The sequence below is a fragment of the Amblyraja radiata genome, chromosome X, assembly GCF_010909765.2.
Source record: "Amblyraja radiata isolate CabotCenter1 chromosome X, sAmbRad1.1.pri, whole genome shotgun sequence".
NCBI classification, from domain to species: Eukaryota; Metazoa; Chordata; class Chondrichthyes; order Rajiformes; family Rajidae; genus Amblyraja; species Amblyraja radiata.
Genome location: NC_045999.1, coordinates 10,517,159 through 10,540,504, shown reverse-complemented (window position 1 = coordinate 10,540,504; position 23,346 = coordinate 10,517,159). Strand labels below are relative to the sequence as shown.

Below are 23,346 nucleotides of genomic sequence, written 5' to 3'. Positions count from 1 at the left end.
GGTCGAACCGCCGGTGAGGTAGACCAAACTCCTGGAGCGGCGCACGGACATGGCGCTGGATTTTTGCCGTCTGGCACGGAATGCAGGTGCGAGCCCAATGGCCAACCTGCTTGCGCAGACCGTGCCACATGAAACGAGCAGCCACTAGTGCCGTTGTCGCCCGGATTGATGGGTGAGCCAGTCCGTGGATCACCTCGAACACCCTCCGGCGCCAGGTGGCAGGGACGATGGGGCGCGGCTGACCGGACGACACATCGCACAGGATTGTTTCTCCCCCAGGACCGAGAGGGACATCCTCAAGGCGGAGGCCGGAGATGGTAGTCCGGTAGGCGGGCACCTCATCGTCCGCGAGCTGTGCCGCCGCCAGAGCAGAATAGTCCATTCCGGGCGCCACCTCGAACACGGCGTTGATAGCGGGCCGGGACAATGCGTCGGCCACCCGGTTGTCTTTCCCCTGGATGTAGCAGATAGATGTAGTGTACTCCGATATATAGGCCAATTGCCGCTGCTGACGTGCGGACCAGGGATCGGAAACTTTCTGCAGGGCGAAAGTGAGCGGCTTATGGTCGGTGTAGGCGGTGAACGGGCGGCCCTCCAGGAAGTAACGAAAATGGCGCACAGCCAGGTACAGAGCCAGGAGCTCACGATCGAACGCGCTGTACTTGGTCTGCGCACGGTTGAGGTGCCGACTGAAGAAGGCCAGGGGCCGCCAACCTCCGCCCGTCAGCTGCTCCAGCACAGCACCAACCGCCGACTCCGAGGCGTCCACCGTGAGAGCAGTCTGGGCATCTCCCCGCGGGTGTACCAGCAGTACGGCCCGAGCAAGGGCCTCCTTCGCGCCGTCGAAAGCTGCCTCCGCCTCGTGGGTCCACTCAACGCTTTTGTGCTGCCCACCCGCCAGAAGTTGATACAGGGGCCGCATGATGTGGGCCGCGGATGGCACGAACCGATGATAAAACGCCACCATGCCGACAAATTCCTGCAGGCCACGCACCGTGCGTGGGCGGGGAAACCGGCGGATGGCGTCGACCCTGTCAGGCAGGGGAACCGCGCCTTGCGCAGTCACGCGGTGGCCGAGGAAGTCAATTTCATTCACCCCAAAACGGCACTTGTCCAGGTTGATGGCCAAACCATGCTCGCTGAGCCGCTGACAGAGCTGTCGAAGGTGAGCACAGTGTTCCTGTTGCGAGCGGCTGGCCACCAGGATGTCGTCCAGGTACACGAACACGAAATCGAGGCCGCGACAAACCCCGTCCATGAGGCGCTGAAAGGCCTGTGCTGCGTTTTTGAGGCCGAACGGCATCCGAGTAAACTCGAAAAGCCCGAATGGCGTGATGATCGCCGTCTTCGGCACGTCATCCGGGTGAACTGGGATCTGATTATAACCCCGTACCAAATCCACTTTGGAAAAAATCGTGGCCCCAGCCAAATGGGCCGTGAAGTCCTGGATGTGGGGTACGGGGTATCGATCCGCTGTTGTTGTTGCGTTCAACCGTCGGTAATCCCCACATGGCCGCCAGCCCCCGCTTGACTTGGGGACCATGTGGAGTGGGGACGCCCAAGGGCTGCTTGAAGGGCGGACGATCCCCAAGGCCTCCATCGTGCGGAATTCCCGCCGTGCCAGACGCAGTTTATCTGGCGGCAGTCGCCGTGCTCGTGCATGGAGTGGTGGGCCGGTAGTCGGGATATAATGCAACACTCCGTGGCTGGGGGTTGCTGATTGAAACTGCGGAGTGAGAATGTCCGGGAACGCAGCCAAGATACGTGCAAATCGGGAGTCCACGGACGCCAGTGGCCGTCCCACCGGTTGATCCACACGCAACGTGATCGGCTCCATCGTGGTGGCGTTGATCAAACGCTGACGTCCGACGTCCACCATGAGGGAATGCGCCCGGAGGAAATCGGCCCCGAGCAATGGTTGGGAGACGTCGGCAATGGTGAAGCTCCATGAGAAATGGCAGGAGCCGAGCACGATGGGAACCATCCGCAGTCCATATGTGCGGATGGGGCTGCCGTTCGCCGCGGTGAGGACGGGCCCCCGCTTACCGGAACGAATGTCGGCCAGCGAAGGGGGCAGGACGCTGAGCTCCGCTCCTGTATCCACGAGGAAGCGGGTCCCGGAGCGCCGATCCCAGGCAAAAAGGCGATGAATTTGGCCGGCCGCCGCGGGGACTATTGGCAGCCGGCCCAGGCGTTTCCCGGGAATGTGCATGGCTGGCGGCATTGTTGTGCTGCAGCACCCCAGCGTTGATGGTAGTAGCACCAACGTCTCCTGTTGGAGTCACTTGGAGCTTGCCTGCTCCTGCTGGTGGTGCCTGCAGCTTGCTGGCGCTGGGCTGCAGGTGCAGTACCCCTCACTGCCGCTGGGGGCGATCGTATGGGCCGTCGGGCTGGAGCTGTCACTCCTTCCACATCTCCCCCGCCCCACCGGGGGAATTCGGGAGCTGCTGGGGTGACATCATCGGCGTACCTGCTGACGGCGAGCGCGTTGACGTCATCAGGGCGCGTCGACCTCAGCGCGACCCCGTCTCTGCTGACGCCCAGCGCGCTGACGTCATCAGGGCGCGCCATCCACAGGGCGTCGGCGCGCCTTCCGAGGGCCCGAAGGTCGGCAAACGAGACGTCGGTGAGCTGCAGACGAATGTAGGCCGGCAGCAGATGCAGGTAGGTGTACTCAAACATCAGGCACGGCGTGTGCCCGTCTAGTAGAGCCACCATCTCCTTTAGGAGGCTAGATGGCCGTCTGTCGCCTAGGCACTGCATATGCACGAGTCTTCCTGCCCGCTCCATTCTACTCAGTCCGTAAATCTGGAGCAGGAGCTCCTTAAGGCCGAGGTATTTATCATTGTCCGGGGGGTCTGCGAGGAAGTCCGTGACCTCTTCAGCCGCATCCTGGTCGAGGGCCCCCACCAGGTAGTAGAAACGGGTGGCATCGACCGTGATGCCCCGCAGGTTGAACTGGGCCTCCGCCTGCTGGAACCAGATGAGCGGCCGGGTGGTCCAGAACTTGGGCAGTTTAACGGAGACCGCGTCCAGAGACAGGGCCAGGCCGGCCTGTGAGGAGGTAGGGCTTTCTCTTCTCTCCATCATGACGCCAATGGAGCGTCGGGGTCACCAATGTAGCGTGTGTCTTGGAATAAAGCACGGAGTCGTGCTTAGAGAGAGACACCTTTTATTCTGATCCTCCCGGTTGTAGGGAAGACCAAACGAGAGAAAGATGGCACCCAAACCCCACCCTTTAAAGCCTCCGGCTAAGGGCCGCCTCCGGACTGAACCACTCCTGTGCCGAGGGGTTCGACACTAAGGTGGCACGACCCTTGGGAGCCGCCACAACTTAATAAATATCTTTTTAAATACACTTATATAGTTGAAAACGCCATTGGGGAAATTCAGAAGATTTGAAATGTTGAATTTGCTAACTTGCAATTGAAATACATTTAATTTTTAGATTCATTTAGATGAATTTCATGGTGGCACAGCGGTAGAGTTGCTGCCTTACAGCGCCAGAGACCCGGGTTCCATCCTGACTATTGACGGAGTTTGTACATTCTCCCCATGACCACGTGGGTTTTCTCCGAGATCTTCGGTTTCCTCCCACGCTCCAAAGACATACGGGTTTGTAGGTTAATTGGCTTGGTTGAATTGTAAATTGTCCCTAGTGTGAGTATGATAGTGTTAATGTGCGGGGATTGCTGGCCAGCGTGGACACGATGGGCTGAAGGGCCTGTTTCTGCACTGCACCTCTAAACTAAACACCCCTGTTTGTTTATTTCAGCTGCTTTTGCAGACAAGATTCAAACTCTGCCTGAACTACCGATTATTTAGGCAGTTGAAATCCTTCCACAAGTGCAGGGTAACAGATATGCAGCTATCAACACTTTAGCAAAGCAGTACCACACCCAAGATATGTAGGAAGCAACTGCAGATGCTGGTTTACACCAAAGATAAACACAAAATGCTGGAATAACTCGCGTTCACATGTTATTGGAGTAGAATTAGGCCATTTGGCCCATCGAGTCTACTCCGCCATTCAATCATGTCTGATCTCTGCCTCCTAATCCCATATTCCTGCCTTCTCTCCATAACCCTTGACACCCATTCTAATCAAGAATTTGTCTATCTCTGCTTTAAAAATATCCACTGACTTGGCCTCCACAGCCCTCTGTGGCAATGAGTTCCACAGATGAACTACATCTCTGACTAAAAGAGTTCCTCCTCCCTCCTTTCTAAAAGAGCGCCCTTTAATTCTGAGATTATGACCTCTGGTTCTAGACTCTCCCACCAGTGGAAAAATCCTTTCCACATCCACTCTATCTATGCCTTTCATTATTCTGTAAGTTTCAATGAGGTCCCCCCTCAACCTTCTAAACTCCAGTGAGTAGAGGCCCAGTGCTGTCGAGCGCTCATCATATGCTAACCCACTCATTCCTGGGATCATTCGTGTAAACCTCCTCTAGACCATCTCCAGGCCCAGCGCATCCGTCCTCAGATATGGGGCCCAAACCGAGTGGGTCAGGCAGCATCTCGGGAGAAAAGGAATGGGTGACGTTTCTGGTCACCCTAATCCTTTTCTCCAGAGATGCTGCTTGACCCGCTGATCTACTCCACCATTTTGTGTCCATTTTCACATCTAAGATGACTAAATAAACTGATTCTGAAAGGACAGTCTACCACATGTCTCACAACTGAAAGCAGAGACACCAGGAGATATAGCTCTGTGGGGCTGTGGTGATAGTGTCTGTTATGGAGCATTTGCAACCACTATCGCCACGGTGACACATCCATACACATAGCAAGTGTTGTCATTCACTTCTATCATGAGCAACAGTTTACAATTTGTATTGAAGGCATTCACATCCCCCATTGCTAATATATACAAAGCATCAGATGCCCTACAGTTCTTTTGACTTGGGCCATCTTCCCATACAACATATTCTTCAAGATGCGGCTATTTTTCATCTTGTGCATGTGCAGAACCAGCAACGTCTTCTCTGCTTGATAAACAGTGGGACACTTGGCCTCTGAGAAGATGAATGTGTTGGAAACATTTTCCTTCCACCAAATGCCAAAAATGTGCAGTAGACATTGAAGGATTCCCACCGCACCCCATAGATCAGACTGTGCAGGTGCCTTCAATAAACCAGAAGCTCAACATGCCAAAAAAAGCTAATGCATCTTATTTCCTTACCGTCTTCGGTTTCCTGCCAAACAATTCCTTCAAGGTTGACACTTGTCCCAGGCTCACAGGGTCCCAAGCATTCGGGCTCCGTCGCAAGTCCAACGTCGCAGGTATTGACCGCAATGGAGCGCGTGCGGACCATGATCTGCTCCACAGGAGATGCAACACCACTGTTGACAGGAGGCAGGAGATGGAGGGGTGGAGGGGCTGGGGTGGAGGCAGGCGAGTCCATCTGTGGGGGGGACGAAAGTTAAACACGCATTATACACAAGAAATCAATGCTTTTTAAGACCTTTAATTCCATTCTGTTTGGAACGTTAAATTCCAAGGCTTTAACAGCTGCAAATAAAATAACTTTCCTCCATCTCAAAAGCTGCCAGCTAAGAAATAACTGAAACATTGCCAGTGGACAACAGGTTTAAAGTGGAGATCTACAAGAACCCATCACACACACGCACGCACACACACACAGAGACACAGACACACGCGCGCACACACACACGCGCGCACTAAATTCTAACCTGGATATTTGGTTTTTAATGACAAGATTTCATCAATCTGTCATTCCTTTTTTTGAGTAGGAAATATAATGAGGTTCATCAGAACATTTGAAGGCTGGGCAAACACATCCTCAGATAGATACTTCAATGAATCGTAACACAAACCCAGGTATGACCAAGAATCTTCAGGACTTGTGGACTCATCTCTGAAAAGCTGCTGAGAAAAATCCATCAAAACTTTTGCAAAGATGCAAGGAACTGCAGATTCTGGTTTAGAAAATGACACAATGTGCTGGATTAACTCAGCGGATCAGGCAGCATCTCTGGAGGGCTTAGATAGGTAATGTTTTTGGTCTGGTCCCTTCTTCAGGCTATTTGTGGGGGGGCGGAGGAAGCTGGAAGAGAGGAGGGGCAGGAGAATGTCTGGCAGGTAATAGGTTGATACAGGTGTGGGGAGGGGGGGGGGGGTTATTCTCTGCCTCAGAAGGCAGTGGAGGCCGATTCTCTGGATGCTTTCAAGAGAGTTAGATAGAGCTCTTAAAGATAGCGGAGTCAAGAGATATGGGGGGGAAGGCAGGAACGGGGTACTGATTGTGAATGATCAGCCATGATCACAGTGAATAGCGGTGCTGGCTCGAAGGGCCGAAAGGCCTACTCCTGCACCTATTGTCTATTATTATTATTATCTATTATAGGCAGATGATGGACAAGGGTTACAGATGAAAAGGTGTGATACAAAAGGATTGCAAAAAGTTGCAAATTGTGAGGCTGGAGGAAGGAATGTAGGTGGAAGAGGAGGGGAGAAATAGGTGCGAGTCCACGAGGCTCAGGGAAGAGAGAGGTTATTGGAGTTATTGAAAAGTGGAGAATTCAATGTTGATACCTCTAGGTTGTGAGCTACCCAAGCGGAATATGAGATGTTGTTCCTCCAGTTTGTGTGTGGCATCTGGGGGGAGTGGAAGTGAGAGCAGAACAATGGGGCACTGATGAGGATACATTTATGAGCAACCAAAACAAATATTTTGTTTGTATTTTATTTTCCACTTTAGTTTCTCTGCTGGCGATGAGTCAAGAAAGTCTGGCTGTTACAATGATTGTTAAATATCATTTGGGTAACAAATATTGACAAAGGTAGCAAAATAAGGTGGAAAGGAAAGAGAGCCTTGAACAAAACAAAGTGCTGGAGGAACTCAGCATGTCAGGCAGCATCTATTTCGGAGGGAATGTTTCTAGCCGGGACCTATCTTCAGTCTGGATGGTCCCCGACTGAAACGCGCCAGTCCATTTCCTCCCCAGGCGCTGCCTGACCCGCTGGGTTACTCCTGCACTCCGTACTTGGTGAACTAAACTGACGGATAAGTAAGAATTAGCGGGAGGACAGCAGTTGGCTCATGTGGCAAAACCCCAAAATTGCCACTCAATTACAGAGCCGCGGATGTAATGCAAAAGGCCAGGATTATCAGAGCACAGAATTATACAACAATGATGGAAGCCTTTCAGTTCTGAATGCCTCTGCCAAGTCCAAGTCAAAGTAATTAAACCTCACTCTCCTACTCTTTCATAACCATCTCATTTATTTTCCCCTTTCACCTGTTTACCAAATTCCCATTTAAAAGTTGTCAATAATGTCCAATCCAAGAAGCTCTGGTTATCGACCTTGCTCCCACTATAAAAAACCTCTCTTACACTCCCAACAAAACCATTCATGGCCTTGACCTCTTATAAAACAACAGCTGGTCCACAAAGAATCCCTTCTACTTGTACAACTTGTGTCATTAATACGGACACACAAGGAACTGCAGTTGCTGGAATCTCAACCAAAACACAAAAGTACTGGAGTAACTCTGCATTTATGGAAGGAATGGACAGGTGGCATTGCGGGTCGGGACACTTCTACAGACAGATGGAGTTGGGGGAGGGGGGGGGAGATACAGGGAGGTGGAAGTGGGGAAAAGCCTGGCTGACTTCCAGGCAGCAATGAGGGAATGCTGTTGAATCTTTTGGTGTACACTTTAAGCAGAGGCACTGTTAGCTTGGACTGGGGCACTGGACTTTCTTCACCAGTCCCCCACTCAGGTTGAAGTGGCCGATTCAAACTCGGGAACCAACCCGTTCACTCCCTCAATCAATTTTTAAAGCATTGGCCAGGCAATACAGGAAAAATGTTCTCGATGTTGGGGGAGTCCAAAACCAGGGGTCACAGTTTGAGAATAATGGATAGCCCATTTAGGCACGAGGAAAAACTCTTTCACCCAGAGAGTTGTGAATCTGTGAATTATCTGCCGCAGAAGGCAGTGGAGGCCAATTCACTGGATGTTTTCAAGAGAGTTAGATTTATCTCTTAGGGCTAAAGGAATCAAGGGCTATGAGTAAAAAGCAGGAACGGGGTATGGATTTTGGATGATCAGCCATGATCTACTCCTTGTACCTATTTTTTTTAATGTTTCTATGAGGCATCTGGATAGCACTTTTTAATATTTAGGAAGTAGTGAATTATTTATTTAGTAGTCAGCTGAACTCATTGTAAAAGAGATGTATGTGTTCAACTGAACACAATATCTAGCTATTCCACAGCTGGACATACGTGTACGGTGCTCGGGGCTGGTGAAGACCTACAGTGCTCTCACACTCTGAGTTTTGCCACAATCAGCTATTTAGTTGCCCACTTCAACTTTTCACAGTTTGGATTTGATATATTTTTTACTGTCCCTTGGGACTTGCAGGGTTGAAAGGGCACTACTTGTTCAAGCTCTGAAACGCCCAGCCTCCAGAATACTTCAGAAAAAACATGTCGTTTGGTAACACATGTACAATACTGCAGAACTGTCAGATATTAGAAAATAGACACAAAGTGCTGGAGTAACTCAGCAGGTCAGGCAGCAACTCTGGAGAAAAAGGATGGCTGATGTTTCGGGTCAGGACCCTTCTTCAGGCTCAAGATATCAGGTCCATTTTCTACCAAATTTAAAGACAAATGAATGTTGTGCGAAGTTTACAGATCTAAACGGTGATTAGTCCAAGAGGCTTTTTTTCCTGGAAAGGTTTCCATTCTTGACTGAAATCAAATGGTGTCACACAGGAAAGTGACATCATCCAGCTCGGACACAAAGCTGACACACGTCCAATACTTTCCTCTAATGTTCACCACCATGAACATGAGATCAGCAGGCCAGGGGCAATATGGAGTCAGTGTCAGTAATAGATTGTGAAAGTGCAGTAGATGAAAGCTGAGTGCAAGAAGGTCTTTACCACTACAAAGTGCAGCAAGACGTCAATAAGGTCATCCCTTGATTAACCTGCTACACTAAAGGGGAAAAGAACAACAACCTTTACTTATAAATCAAGTCATCCAGTCTTGGTAACATCCGTGAGAATCTCTTCTGCATCTCTTTCAACAATGCCATGCTCCCTCCAGCTGGGCAAACAGAACTGTACACAATGCTCCGTGTTGTTTCACTGACGACTTGTGCAGTTGCAACATAATGTCCCATCTCTTGTACTCACTGCCATGACCAATAAAGGCAACTGTGCCTTCTTCACCATCCTGTCCAAAGATACTAGAGTATCTTTGATCCTGTCTACCTTAGTCCCACTTTTAGGGTACTATCTATCTGTTCCCCAGGTCTCTCTGTTCTAAAACGTGCTCCATTTACTGTGCAATTCCTGCCCTGGTTTAACCCACCAAATTGCAACACCTCACACTTGTCAGAGTTAAAGTCCGTGCCATTACGGGTACTTTGTGCATTCTCGCAGTTCATCTGGATCCAGTTGCACTCCATGGAATACATGGATATCATGGATGGACGAGGTTATACTTTGGCTATACACTGTCCTAGTTCCTCAGAAATATCCTCCCCATGGTCACGGCTTTCTCCAATTGTCTTGAATTTATTGATGGGAGCATTCACTTGTTGAGTCTGTACATTCACCAATCTTCCTAAATAGTCAATAAATCCCAACCAACTCTCTTTTACTGAAGAAGGGTCTCGACCCGAACATCGCCCATTCCTTCTCTCCAGAGATGCTGCCTCACTCCATGTTGAGTTACTCCAGCATTTTGTGTCTATCTTCTTTTACTGATGTGCTGTTAAGGTGGATTACTGGGGCGGAAGCGCAGATTGATCGCATCCAATGTTCTAAGGCAGAAGACAACAAATGATTGTGCTGGAGGCATTCACTGGGTAAGGCAGTATCTGTGGAGGAAATGGATCCAAAGAGTTGTCTAACAATCAGTCTGAAGAAAGATCCTGACCCAAAATGTCATCTGCCAATAAGCCTGAAGATGGGTCCTGACCTGAAATGTCGTCTGTCCATTCCCTCCATAGATGCTGCCTGACACATTGAGTTCCTCCAGCACTTTGTGTTTTGCTCAGAAATTCCATATCTGCAATTTTATTGTGTCTCCGGAAATATTGTGACTTTCCAGGAAAGAGTGATTCCAACTTGCACAAGTGCCAAGTCACCAAATGGGTTTGATGGGGATATTCGCCAAGAAATTGTAATAACTGGGGAGGCGGAAACAAAACAGGGCTGAGAGATGATTGATGGTTTTATTCTCAGCTGAAGGTCCTTTAATGACACCGTAGCGAGCCAGTCAGCGTGTTTCCCATCCACACCAAAGCAGGGTCATGGTGAGGCTCCCAGTTAGGGGCTGCAGAATGTAGGCACGCTATTTTTAACAAGGCTGAAAATTGCAATACCAATAACCCAAGGCAGCATGAAGATGTTTGGTCAATAAAACCTCTGCCTGCTGTATTGTAAGCAGATGAAATAGATTATGTGCGTGATTATGAATGCAGCCGTCTTCCACTCAATGTACCATCTGCAGATTCCCCGGTTTTTATTTGGAAAAGCCGCTGGAGTTTGTCTTGAATGGTTTCCTCTCGGCTTCTTAAGACACTATTTTCTATATATTGATCTTGTTTCACAAGCAGTTGCCTGCTGTGTACCCCCATTCACTGGCAGATCCTACTGCAGCTACACAGCTTTAGCAACTTGATAAAATCCAAAATCAAAATGGAGTGTGCACGACTGCAGAATGTAATGATTTCAGGCATTGTAATTAGTTGGGTTTTTAAATGAGCCATAGTGGGATTTGTCTGATGAATATTGTGCAAAGCAGCTTAGTGCATACAGTGCAAGTTAGTGCTCAATAATTACTTGAGAATCAAAAATAATCACTTAAAAGCTAGTGCTTGGACTTATGAAATGTCAATGAAGGTATAGGTTCTGGAAGCAAGAGCAGTCTAATTTTGAGCAATATACTCTGAGGTAACTTTTCAAAGATTACCTCAGAGAAGCAGCAACAGACAAATATACCGACTCGCAGATTAGCGTTAAATGTCGAACTATATTTCACAAAACCACTCAAACCGACAAAGTGCCTGCAGGAAGTGTAAATTTAAACTTCAAGGTTAGTTCACTGAGTGTGGCATAAGAGCTGGATTTACATGTGGACATGGTGTAATGCTGCAGTTATAGTGAGGTGAGGTGTGTGTTCACTGGTCACACTAACAGGTCCATTGCAAACAGAAGAACACACAGCCCAAGGTATCCCCAACATGCAGGGCGGCACGGTGGTGCAGCGGCAGAGTTGCTGCATAACAAAGCCAGAGACCTGGGTTCCATCATGGGTGCTGCCTGTACACAGTTTGTACATTCTCCCCGTGACCTGCATGGTTTTCTCCAGGTGTTCCCGTTTCCACCCACACTCCAAAGACGACAGGTTTGTAGATTAGGAATGGGTGACGTTTCAGATCGAGACCCCGTCACCATTCCTTCTCTCCAGAAATGCTGCCTGTCCCGCTGAGTTACTGCAGCATTTTGTACCTATCTTCGATTTAAACAGCATCAGCAGTTCTCTCCTGCACAGGTTTGTAGATTAATTGGCTTCGGTAAAATTGTCCCTAGTGTGTGCAGGATAGTGTTAGTGTGTGTGGATCGCTGCTCTGCATGGACTCAGTGGGCCGAAGGGCCTGTTTCCACATTGTATCTCTAACTGAACTAAATGACATGGGCCACCAACATTTAGAAAATCGCAATTCAATCCAGCAGTCAAAACAACACCAAAAAACAGTCCTACAAATGTATCTTGTTTTGTTGAGAATGTAACAAGCAGATGGATAAAGGAGAAACCAGATGCAATGCATTTGGATTTCCAAAATGTATTTAAAGAGGCACTGCATAATACCTTACTGCAAAGGTAAGAATGTATGGCAGTGAGGTGTATTAGCGTGGATATCAGATCAGCTACCTAACAAAACATTGGGATAAACGGGTCATTTTTCCAAGTTGAAAACTAGGGGGTGCCTAAGGAATCAATGACGAAGCTTCGACTGTTTCCAATCTGTTACAATGACTTTAATGATGGAGCCCAAGTCTATTGTAGCCAAATATGCCAATGATGCAAAGCTGAGGTGGGAAAGCAAATCGCAAAAGTAATTGGGAATGGATGAAATATAAAATTAGGTCTTTCTGAGAAAGAGCCAGTGGTGTGACCACTTTGGCCTCCTTATATTAATGCATTGGGGGGAGGAGGTGGATCGAGAGCGAGAGAGAGAGCGAGAGAGAGAGCAAGATAACGGTTGATTTCTCAGAAGAAGATGTTGCCTTATGAGCTAAGGCTGAGCAAGCAATTCCGAAATTTATCGAAGTTTACTGGAATAAAGGATGATCTGACTCAATCATTAACATCTGTCGAATGACTTTAGTCTTTCAGGGGGCTTCCAGCAATAAAGCACCTCACTCACAATAAAATACAGGCAGAAAATTGAATGCAGAATGCCAGCAAGAGTTACATCGATATAAATGTGAGATAGTAAAGCCGAGAAATAACATATTAAACCTGCTAACGCACGTTAAAAATGTAACACCGATCCTTGTTAGAAAACATTCGGATTGAAGGTACCAAATATCTCTGGTAAAAAAGATGAGCCTTTGAGAGGGTAAAGGAGAAGTTACAACAGGCCTGAGCTGAGGGGTGGTGGAGGCAATGCTTCATAACATGGGCATAAAAGATAGCAAGATCAAGCACTGGTAACACAAAGAACCGCAGATGCTGCAATCCTGAGTAAAACGCAAAGTGCTGGAATAACAACGGTTTAGGCAGCATCTCTGGTGAACTTGGATGGACAACATTTTGGGTTGGGATCCTTGGTCTGATTGGGAATCGGGAGAGTAGGTACCCACTGCAGGCACGCACACAAAGTAGACGCATGCAAGCACATGCACACATTAGAGATACAGTGTGGAAACAGGCCATTCGGCCCACCGACATCGCGCCGTGCTAGTGTATGGCGAACACCTCATACACTAGCACTATCTCATACACTAGGGACAATTTACAATTTTACCAAAGCCAATTAACCTCCAAACCTGTACGTCTTTGGCGTGTGGGAGGAAATTGGAGCACCCGGAGAAATCCAACGTGGTCACAGGGGAACGTTCAAACTCCATACAGACAGTATCCGTAGGCAGGATCGAACCCAGGTCTGGTGGAGAGGCAGCGCCACTGAGCCTCCCCATGGATCTGCCATGGATAATAGACACAGCCGACAGAGCCTGATCACACATACTCTCTGTATATACCACATGCAGTGTACGTTGTCTGCTAATGTCCTCTATCAGCTTAGTGAAATGTAACTCTGACCTTTAGAACGGAGCAACAAGCTATTATCCACAATTCAAAAAAATCATTTTCAACTAGAGGAACCACTCAGATGCGGCCACTGCAATTTACAGCAACATATTAATCACTATTATATGTTCTGTCAGAACCAGAATCATGGTGTCCCAATTCTATAACGCGCTTGGGAGCCAGTTTATGGAAAAACAGGTCAATAAAACAGGTTTTTAAATTATGTAGTTAAACAAAATAAAAAAATCTTGCCGGATTGGTGGCCTACTTAGATAACTCAAACTTTAGTCATGTTAATTATTCGATAAAACCCTTTTAGCCTTTGGCAATGCCCCCAGCCCAGCCAGACAGAAACTCAATGTTTTCCAAATAAATTATCCCAATACAGACTCGGAATGAGGGCAAATCTCATTATATTCCAGCCACACAGCTATTCAATGCCCTGTTATGAAGCACATCCCATCAAAGGTCCCTGGCTATCACCCAATGTTATTCATAATCAATATACAGCAGTCACTGCAAAAGGCCGCAGAATCCTGTACTGCTGATCCATTACGTCCCATAGTCAAAGTCACAGCATGCTGCCCAACATCATTCTCCCCACTGTATTAGACCTTGGCCATAGCCAGCTCAATCTATTTGCAGCAGCATTCATACTCCGTACATTCTTGGGTGTGCGGTGTACAGTCCTGTGCTGAATAACTCCTGAATAATTGGGCAGCATGGTGGCGCAGCAGTAGAGTTGTTACCTTACAGCGCTTGTAGCACCGCAGACCCGGGTTTGAGCCTGACTACGGGTGCTGTCTGTCCGGAGTTTGTACGTTCTCCCCGTGGTCGCGTGGGTTTTCTCCGAGATCTTCGGTGAACACTCCACACTCCAAAGATAGTTATGTCGGTAAATTGGCTTGATAAATGCAAAAATTGTCCCTAGTGTGTGTAGGATAATGTCAATTGCAGGGATCGCTGGTCGGCATGGGCTGGGTGGGCCGAAGGGCCAGTTTCTGCACTGTATCTCTAAGCTAAACTCCAATGGTGGGTTGCACAGGGTTAAAGCCGTTTGGTTCAAGACAAGCTGTCAGCTCCTTGTAACAAACATAAAACACAGCGGAATAAAAGTCAGCAGTTAAGATGATGATTCACTCAGAGGAACATTGTGTTAATCAAAATCCATAATGAGATTTGCAACCTTTCTCTTGGAAGCATATTGTAGAATGGAGGCTGGAGGAGGGGTGGGGTGGGGATTTGCCTTTCACAGTCTCTATCTTGTCGACAGGCAGGTCAAATATTATTCAATTAATAGATTACATGCAACTAATTTGACATTTCCAGCCCCATAGAGGAAAGGACAGCTGCAATTCAGTTACAATCTAAAATGCGCAATAGATGTTCTCTTTCATAAGACATGCAGCAATTTTGAATTGTTAGTTAGTGAGGAAGGCAACTGAGAGATACGTCTTTACAACGGAGTTCAGTGGAGCTTGGAACGTCTTGCAGCCAAGAGTGGTCCAGGAAGAGACACTCTCAATTTAAATTTTAAACCAATCTTATCGAGGTGTACAAGATCATGAGAGGAATAGAGGGTAAATGCAGAGGTGTTTTTTTTTTTTACCCGGAGCAGGGGAATCAAGAACCAGAGGACATAAGTTTAAGGTGAGGGGGGTTAGGGTTTAATAGGTGCCTGAGGGATAACTTTTTTTATTGCACAAAGGGTGGTGGATATATGAGGGGGAGGTAACATGAGGGGGAAGGGGTAACATGAGGGGAATGGGGTAACATGAGGGGGAACTTCTTTACTCAGAGAGTAGTAGCTGTGTGGAATGAGCTCCCAGTGGAAATGGTGGAGGCAGGTTCGATTTTATCATTTAAAAATAAATTGGATAGGCATATGGACGGGAAAGGAATGGAGGGTTATGGTCTGAGTGCAGGTAGATGGGACTAGGTGAGAATAAGTGTTCGGCACGGACTAGAAGGGCCGAGATGGCCTGTTTCCGTGCTGTAATTGTTATATGGTTATATTATATGGTTATATAGAATGAGCTGCCGGAAGAGGTAGTTGAGGCAGGTACTATCGCAATGTTTAAAAAACATTTGGACAGGTACACAGATGGGACAGGTTTAGAGGGATATGGGCCAAACACAGGCAGGTGGGACTAGTGCAGATGGGGCATGTTGATCGGAGTGAACAAGTTGGGCTGAAGGGACCGTTTCCACGCTGTATGACTCTATGAACATTCATTCAAAGCAAAAAAAACGATCTGGAGAACGAGAGATAACCAGAGCAAGTGAGATTGGTAAACCAACCCTGACAGTAGATAAAGGGCAATGAGGAGAGAAGAGGAGAACAGGATAGTATGTGTGGCTTCAGCAAGAATGTAACAGATACAGTGGGTCAAGTTGATGGTGTGAACTTCAATGCCTCTACGCCAGGGATTCCCAACCTTGTTCGTCCCGTTTACCCCAGGCAACTTTAATAGCACATAACAATGCTATTTCACTTATTCATGAACAACTAATGATGAACAGATACCGGTATACCAGAACCAAACACAGTCAGTCAATGAGAAAAAATGTATAAATCCAGAATCAACAAATTTACACCCTGGGTAGGCGAAATGTACTCCCTGTGGGTAAATGTACCCCAGGTTGGGAATCCTTGCTCTACGCTCACTGTCAGAGAAGGTGGGAGATTTAAGAGCTGAACAGATTAAGATTATTACTCCCGGGGAACAATCAACAATCTCCATTGGTGACTTTTAGCCTTTAAAATCCACCCTTAACAACTGATCCCAATGCCAAGGCATTTGGCAGAGTTTCGCAGTGTTGGTCCCTCTGTTTATCCATACAGATCCAGGTTCAGAACCCATTCAGCCCGGGGCTGAAAAACTCTATCGTCAATGAGAAACAAGTTCCAGATCACAGCCTTCAGCTCTAGCTGGGCTAAACTTGCTTCACTCCCTCTGCTACAAGCTTTGCCACTGACTGGCCTATCTTCCACAATGAATATGCCAAATTCAGTTAAGAATCACAGATTTATTGCTTGGCTCATAGATCTCTCTTTGGAATTGTTCTTATTAAAAAGTCTCTTTGACCCTTTTCTCCATCAAGGCTGTATCAAGCCCAAAACTCAAGCAAGTGTAGCCTCAGAACACGAGTGAACCGAGGAAGTCAGTTAAAATGTAGAGGTAACAATTCGAGAAAGGCCAAACTCCAGCACGATGTGTTGAATCATTATTTATACAACACCTTGGCTTGCTCAGTATTTCTTACTTGGCAGACAAAAAGCTCTTTGCTGATTTTTGTTTGCCTCTTGGTCCAAGCATTTTCAACAAGAAAAGCTAGTGGAGGAACTCAGTGGGTTAATCACGCTGTGGAGGGAGATATAAAATGCTGGAGTAACTCAGGCAGCATCTCTGGAGAGAAGGAATGGGTGATATTCCGGGTCATCCATTCCTTCTCTCCAGAAAATGTTGCCTGTCCCACTGAGTTACTCCAGCATTTTGTGTCTATCTTCGGTGTAAACCAGCATCTGCAGTTCCTTCCAACACACTCTGTGGAGGGAAATGGACAGACTGCATTTTGGGCTGAGACTCTTCTTCAGATTGATGGAGTAGAGGGTAGATAACATATAGAAAGTGGTGGGGAGGGGGGAAGGGATCGGGCAAGAACCAGCAAGTGAAAGGCAGTTCCACGAAAGAAGGGGTTAATTGAGTTTTTTTGTTCATAATTCCAACATCTGCAAGCTCTTGTGTGTGCGCAAGGATTTGAATCTCACAGACACATCATTGAGGGACTAGTCAGAGATCTTCTGAACGAGGGCCGCACTGTTTAAGGGGTTATCTCCCACAGCACTATCTCCCACACGGCATCGCACAACACTATTTAAATAGTAGGAGAGATGCCTGTGTCCCCAACATGGCTTCCACAACCAGCATCTCCAGTCTGAAGGAGGGTCGTGACACAATATGTCACTCATCTTTCGCTCAGAGATGCTGCCTGACAAGCTGTTACTCCAGCACTTTGTGTCTATCTCTAGATCAACTTTGTTTATCACCTCGTTATCTTATTGTATTTGGCTGACGCAGCATCAAAACTACATTTTATTTCAAAATTGTTCAATATTAACTGTTCAAAACACAATTTAAGTAGTACAGTATTGGAATAAGAATGCAGCTTTTAACACCAGATTAATGGAGAAGCATTACAGTTCCAATAAACACCATTTATTATACGGAAAAATGGTTTTCAAATCTCCACAGAAGATCGTTATACAATGGCTAGAATCAAAATTGCTTTTGAAAATAGAAAAATAATCTTTCCAGCACACCCATGGAATGGTGTTCCATACCATTCTGTAGAAGAGCCTTTTGTCACAGTCTCAGTATACAAACACTGAAATATTTTTCGAGGTTGAGCGTCTGAACAATTATCCCTCTCAAACATGACAGAAATGCAGATTGACAACACTCTGTGGATGAGTGGATAGAAACGAAACAAATCAAAATTTAAACCACTTGAATGTAATTTTGTACAAGGCTTAGAGACACAAGAGAATGCTGATGCTGGAATCTAGAGTAAAGAATTAATCGGTTTTAAGAGCTCAGCAGGTCAAACAACATCTATGGAGACCACGAGGGCAAACAACATCTATGGAGACCACGGGATGGTCAACGCTTCGGGTTGAGACCCTGCATTGAGCATGTAGAGGGAAGAGCCCGTGTGTAGAAATAAGAGGGACAGACGAGACAGGGACTAGTATGTCGGTGGAAGCAGGTATGGGGAGGATGATGGGCTAGTGGAGACGGGGCAGGGAGACAGAGTCTGGGAGGTGATGGGTAGAATCAGATACGGGAGGACCGATGGGCAGATGCAACCAGATGGGGGAAGAGTATAAATAAATACGGTAAACCAAACGAGAAGAAACGCAGATAGATGTATGCGAGTGATGAGCAGATGAACCAGTTAGGGGGAGGGGGAAGGTGATAGAAACATAGAAAATAGTTACAGGAGTAGGCCATTCGGCCCTTCGAGCCTGCACCGCCATTCAATATGATCATGGCTGATCATCCAACTCAGTATCCTGTACCTGCCTTCTCTCCATACCCCCTGATCCCTTTAGCCACAAGGGCCACATCTAACTCCCTCTTAAATATAGCCAATGAACTGGCCTCAACTACCTTCTGTGGCAGAGAGTTCCAGAGATTCACCACTCTCTGTATGAAAAATGTTTTTCTCATCTCGGTCCTAAAGGGTTTCCCCATTATCCTTAAACTGTGACCCCTTGTCCTGGACTTCCCCAACATCGGGAACAATCTTCCTGCATCTAGCCTGTCCAACCCCTTAAGAATTTTGTAAGTTTCTATAAGATCCCCCCTCAATCTTCTAAATTCTAGCGAGTACAAGCCGAGTCTATCCAGTCTTTATTCATTTGAAAGTCCTGACATCCCAGGAATCAGTCTGGTGAACCTTCTCTGTACTCCCTCTATGGCAAGAATGTCTTTCCTCAGATTTGGAGACCAAAACTGTACACAATATTCCAGGTGTGGTCTCACCAATACCCTGTACAACTGCAGTAGAACCTCCCTACTCCTATACTCAAATGGCAAATGGAAGGCAAATGGAAGGATGATGAGTCTAGGTAACGAGGTGCCTGATCTTCTCCTCCCCCCGTAGATAGGCACAAAATGCTGGAGTAACTGGCGGGACAGGCAGCATCTATGGAGAGAAGGAATCCCCCCACACCCCCACACCAACTTCATCTTCCTAATTTTGTCTTCTGATTGTTTCCACTTCTCACTTATGGTCCTGTCCCATGGTACGAGTTCATTCCAAGAGCTCTCCCGAGTTTAAAAAAAATCAAACTTGTGGTAAGCACGGAGAATCAACGTAGCGGGTACGTCGGAGCTCGGGGACGTCTCTTAGCTCGGGAAGACTCGTGAAGATTTTTCAAAAATAATAATAATAATAATAAATTTTATTTATGGGCGCCTTTCAGGAGTCTCAAGGACACCTTACAAAAATTTAGCAAGTAGAGGAAAAACATGTAAGCGGAATGAAATAAATAGTAGAGACATGACTAGTACACAAATTAAAGACAGAAATTCAGTTCAAAACACAATATGAGGCAATTAATACACAGATGAAAAGGGAGGGGGACGTGGGGCTAAGGATAGGCAGAGGTGAAGAGATGGGTCTTGAGGCGGGACTGGAAGATGGTGAGGGACACGGAATTGTGGATCAGTTGGGGGAGGGAGTTCCAGAGCCTGGGAGCTGCCCTGGAGAAGGCTCTGTCCCCAAAACTGCGGAGGTTGGACTTGTGGATGGAGAGGAAACCGGCTGATGTGGATCTGAGGGACCGTGAGGGTTGGTAGGGGGAGAGGAGGTCAGTGAGATATGGGGGGGCCAGATGGTGGAGGGCTTTGTAGGTGAGGACCAGGATTTTGTAGGTGATCCGGTGGGAGATGGGAAGCCAGTGAAGTTGTTTGAGGACTGGAGTGATGTGATGCCAGGATTTGGTGTGGGTGATGAGTCGGGCGGCTGCGTTCAGGACCAGTTGGAGTCGGTTGATGTAGGTGGAGCTGATGCCAAGGAGAAGCGAGTTGCAGTAGTCCAGTCGGGAGGAGATGAAGGCATGGATGAGTCTTTCAGCAGCGGGAGGTGTGAGAGAGGGTCTGATTTTGGCGATGTTGCGGAGATGAAAGAAGGAGGTTTTAATGACATGGCGGATGTGAGGCTCAAGGGAGAGGGTGGAATCAAAGATCACGCCAAGGTTGCGGGCCTGGGGAGATGGGGAGACAGTGGTGCCGCCGATGGTGAGAGTGGGGTTATTGATTTTGCTGAGTGTGGATTTGGAGCCTATGAGGAGGAATTCTGTTTTATCGCTGTTGAGTTTGAGGAAGTTATGTTGCATCCAGGTTTTTATAGATGACAAACAGGAGTTGATATGGGAGAGGGGGGGGTTGTGAGGGGATTTGGTGCCGAGGTAGATCTGGGTGTCATCGGCGTAACAGTGGAAGTCCAGGTTGAAGTGGCGGAGTATCTGACCAAGGGGGAGGATGATGAAGAGGAGGGGGCCGAGTACGGAGCCTTGGGGAACGCCTTGAGTGACTGTGGCTGTAGCAGAGGTGTGGTTATGGAGAGAGATGAAGTGGGATCTGTTGGAAAGGTAGGAACGGAGCCAGCTGAGTGCAGAGCCTTCAATGCCGAGGTCTTTGAGTCTCGTGAGCAGGATGTTATGGTATAATGTCCACAAGAGCCTCGGGATGACTCGCTAACGACAGGTAAGCTCAGGAAGACTCGTGAAGATTTTTCAAAAATGTCCACGAGAGCCCCGAGTATCGACGAGTGGCCATTACCGTAAATCTCCGAGTTCAAATCAGGGCAAACTCGGGAGAGCTCTTGGAACGAGCTCGTACCGTGGGACAGGGCCATTACTAGCCTCCGAGTCAGCGTCATCCCCATCTGCCCGTCATATTCCATGCCTCATCTTGTCCCACCTATTGCCAACTAGCCTCTGCATTGTCTCCTTACCCGTACGTCTTTGGGATGTGGAGGGGAAAGTGGAGTAGCTGGAGGAAATCCACGCGGCCACAAGGCGAACGTGCAAACTTCACACGGACAGCACCCAAGGTCAGGACTGAATCCAGGTCTCTAGCGCCTTGGTTCAATCCAGACCACGGATGTTGTCTGTACAGAGCTTGTACGTCCTCCCTGTGACCGCGTGGGTTTCCTCCGGTTGCTCCGCTTTCCTCCCACACTTCAAATAAGTAGTTTGTTTGTTAATTCGCTTCAGTAGAAAAGTTGTTAAACTGTCCCTAGTGTGTAGGATAATGTTAGTGTACAGAATGATTGCTGGTCGGCACGGTCCCGGTGGGCTCAAAGGGCCTGTTTCCACGCTGTACCTTAAAGGTCAGGGCTGAACCCATGTCCCGAGAGTAATGAGGCAGCAGTTCTACCAGCTGCACCACTGTGCCGCCCAAAGTCAGCCATAATAACTGCAGTAAAACACAAATTGCTGGAGGAACATAACGGGCCGGGCAACATCTATGGAGAGAATGGAGAGCAAATGCTTCGAGTCGCAACCTTCCTTCAGACTGGTTGTAGTCGGGGGGGGGGGGGGGGGGTGGAGAGAGAGAGAGAGGAAGGCAAGACAAAGCTTGGCAAGTGATAGGTGGATACAGGTGAAGGAGGTTCTGATTGTCAGATGGGTGGAGTAAATGACAACGGCTAGAGGTGAAAGAAGACTGCAGGATGGATGTATGACAACTTTGCTGATGCCACAGTGTGATATTATAATCCTATCCCACCCTCTATCAGCAAATTCATTGCTGGCCAGCTGTCTGAGTGTTATTAAAAATAACAGTCCCTCTGCTCTATGCTTGCTCATCATCGTTAATGAGAGGCTTATGGCTTTTTAATAAATGATCACATTCAAAGAGCACTGTCTGAAGTAATTGGATTTCCTTTACGATGAAACATTGTGCATTCATCAGCTGGAGAATAGCCACAACGAGGAAAGCAGCAAAGCAAATAGATACCTACAACAAAAATGTTCAAAAGCTAAATGATAGGAGAACCTGTTAGATCACCAAAGATGGTCACTTATCTTGCCCCTGGTGTGTCACTGACAGCTTGCTGTGGGCTTTGAGGACCAGAGGACATAGGTTTAAGGTGAAGGGGAAAAGATTTAATAAGAATCTGAGGGGTAAATTTTTCACACAAAGGGTGGTGGGTGTGTGAAACAGGCTGCCAGAGGATGTAGACAAAAACGTTTTGGAGAAACTCAGTGGGTGAGGCAGCATCTATGGAGCAAAGGAATAGGTGACGTTTTGGGTCGAGACCCTTCTTCAGATAGCTGCCAGAGGTGGTAGTTGAGGCAGGGACTATCCCAACATTTAAGAAGCAGTTAAACAGGTACATGGATAAGACGGGTTTGGAGGGATATGGAACAAATGCTGGCAGGTGGGACTAGTGTAGCTAGGACATGTTGGCCGGAGTGGTCGATGGGCCTGTTTCCACACAGTATCACCATATGACTATGACTCTAGTAGGCAAACCTAAAGTTTTATGTATATGTCATTCATGCTACCCTATCCCAAATCACAGCAATGCCAGCAAGATCACCAATACAATTCATGGACTGCTCGTCAGCTTATGTTCATACAAGGATCACGCACGACCAGGAAGGTAAAAGAAAAGACACAAGGTACAGAAGTAACCCAGCGGGTCAGGCTGCATTTTTGGAGAACATGGATAGGCAAAGTTTCTAATCAGAATCCTACTTTAGACCTGACCAGAAACTGCCTATCTATGTTATCCAGAGATGCTGCCAGACCAACTGAGTTAATCCAGCACTTTGTGTTCATTTTTTGTAAACCAGCATCTGCAATCCCTTGCATCACCTTTTTACTACCAATAAGGTGTCTGATTGGTGATTATGTCCATGTTGTGCTTGTGAGGATGGTAGCATTCTCAGTTCTGTTACAAAGTAATTGGTTCAAGTTGCTTCCAGCACACATAAAGTCTTGGATAATATACACTGGTGCATTATCAAGAGGTGCCACTTATCAGTGATAATTAAACTGAGGGCTCAGACGGCCCTCTCAGCTGCATGAAAAGGATCCCAAGATCTTTAAGAAATAGTCAGACATAGTCTCGACCCAAAACGTCGCCTATTTCCTTCGCTCCATAGATGCTGCCTCACCCGCTGAGTTTCTCCAGCATTTTTGTCTACCACTAATTAATATCATTAGTGTCAGTCCCCACTGCATGATGATATTCAATTCAACACTGCTGCTCAAGTATCACTTTCCTGTTTTCGTCATTTCACCTTTCTTCCTGTGCAGGATCTCGGATTGAAGGTCACCTGCCACTCTTTCTCTAACTTAAGTCTTGCAGTTAAATTCAGCACTTCGAGAGTGCATCACCAGCCTTTGTCGTTACAACACGGGAACAGACCCTTCGGGCCATTTTGTTCATGCCGAACGCATTGCCAAATTAAACTAATCTCCTCTGTGATCCATTTCTAGTTTTGT

General features: G+C 47.4%; 1 protein-coding gene across 4 annotated transcripts in view; it reads right to left on the bottom strand.

Moving 5' to 3' along the window:
- znf609 (zinc finger protein 609) overlaps nt 1-23,346 on the bottom strand; it is a 201,922-nt gene that overhangs the window by 83,337 nt on the left and 95,239 nt on the right. For all 4 annotated transcript variants that reach the window (XM_033015018.1, XM_033015015.1, XM_033015017.1 and 1 more), the window contains exon 3: nt 5,189-5,411. In XM_033015018.1, the coding sequence (XP_032870909.1) occupies nt 5,189-5,411 (223 nt within the window). The remainder of the gene's footprint in view (nt 1-5,188; nt 5,412-23,346) is intronic.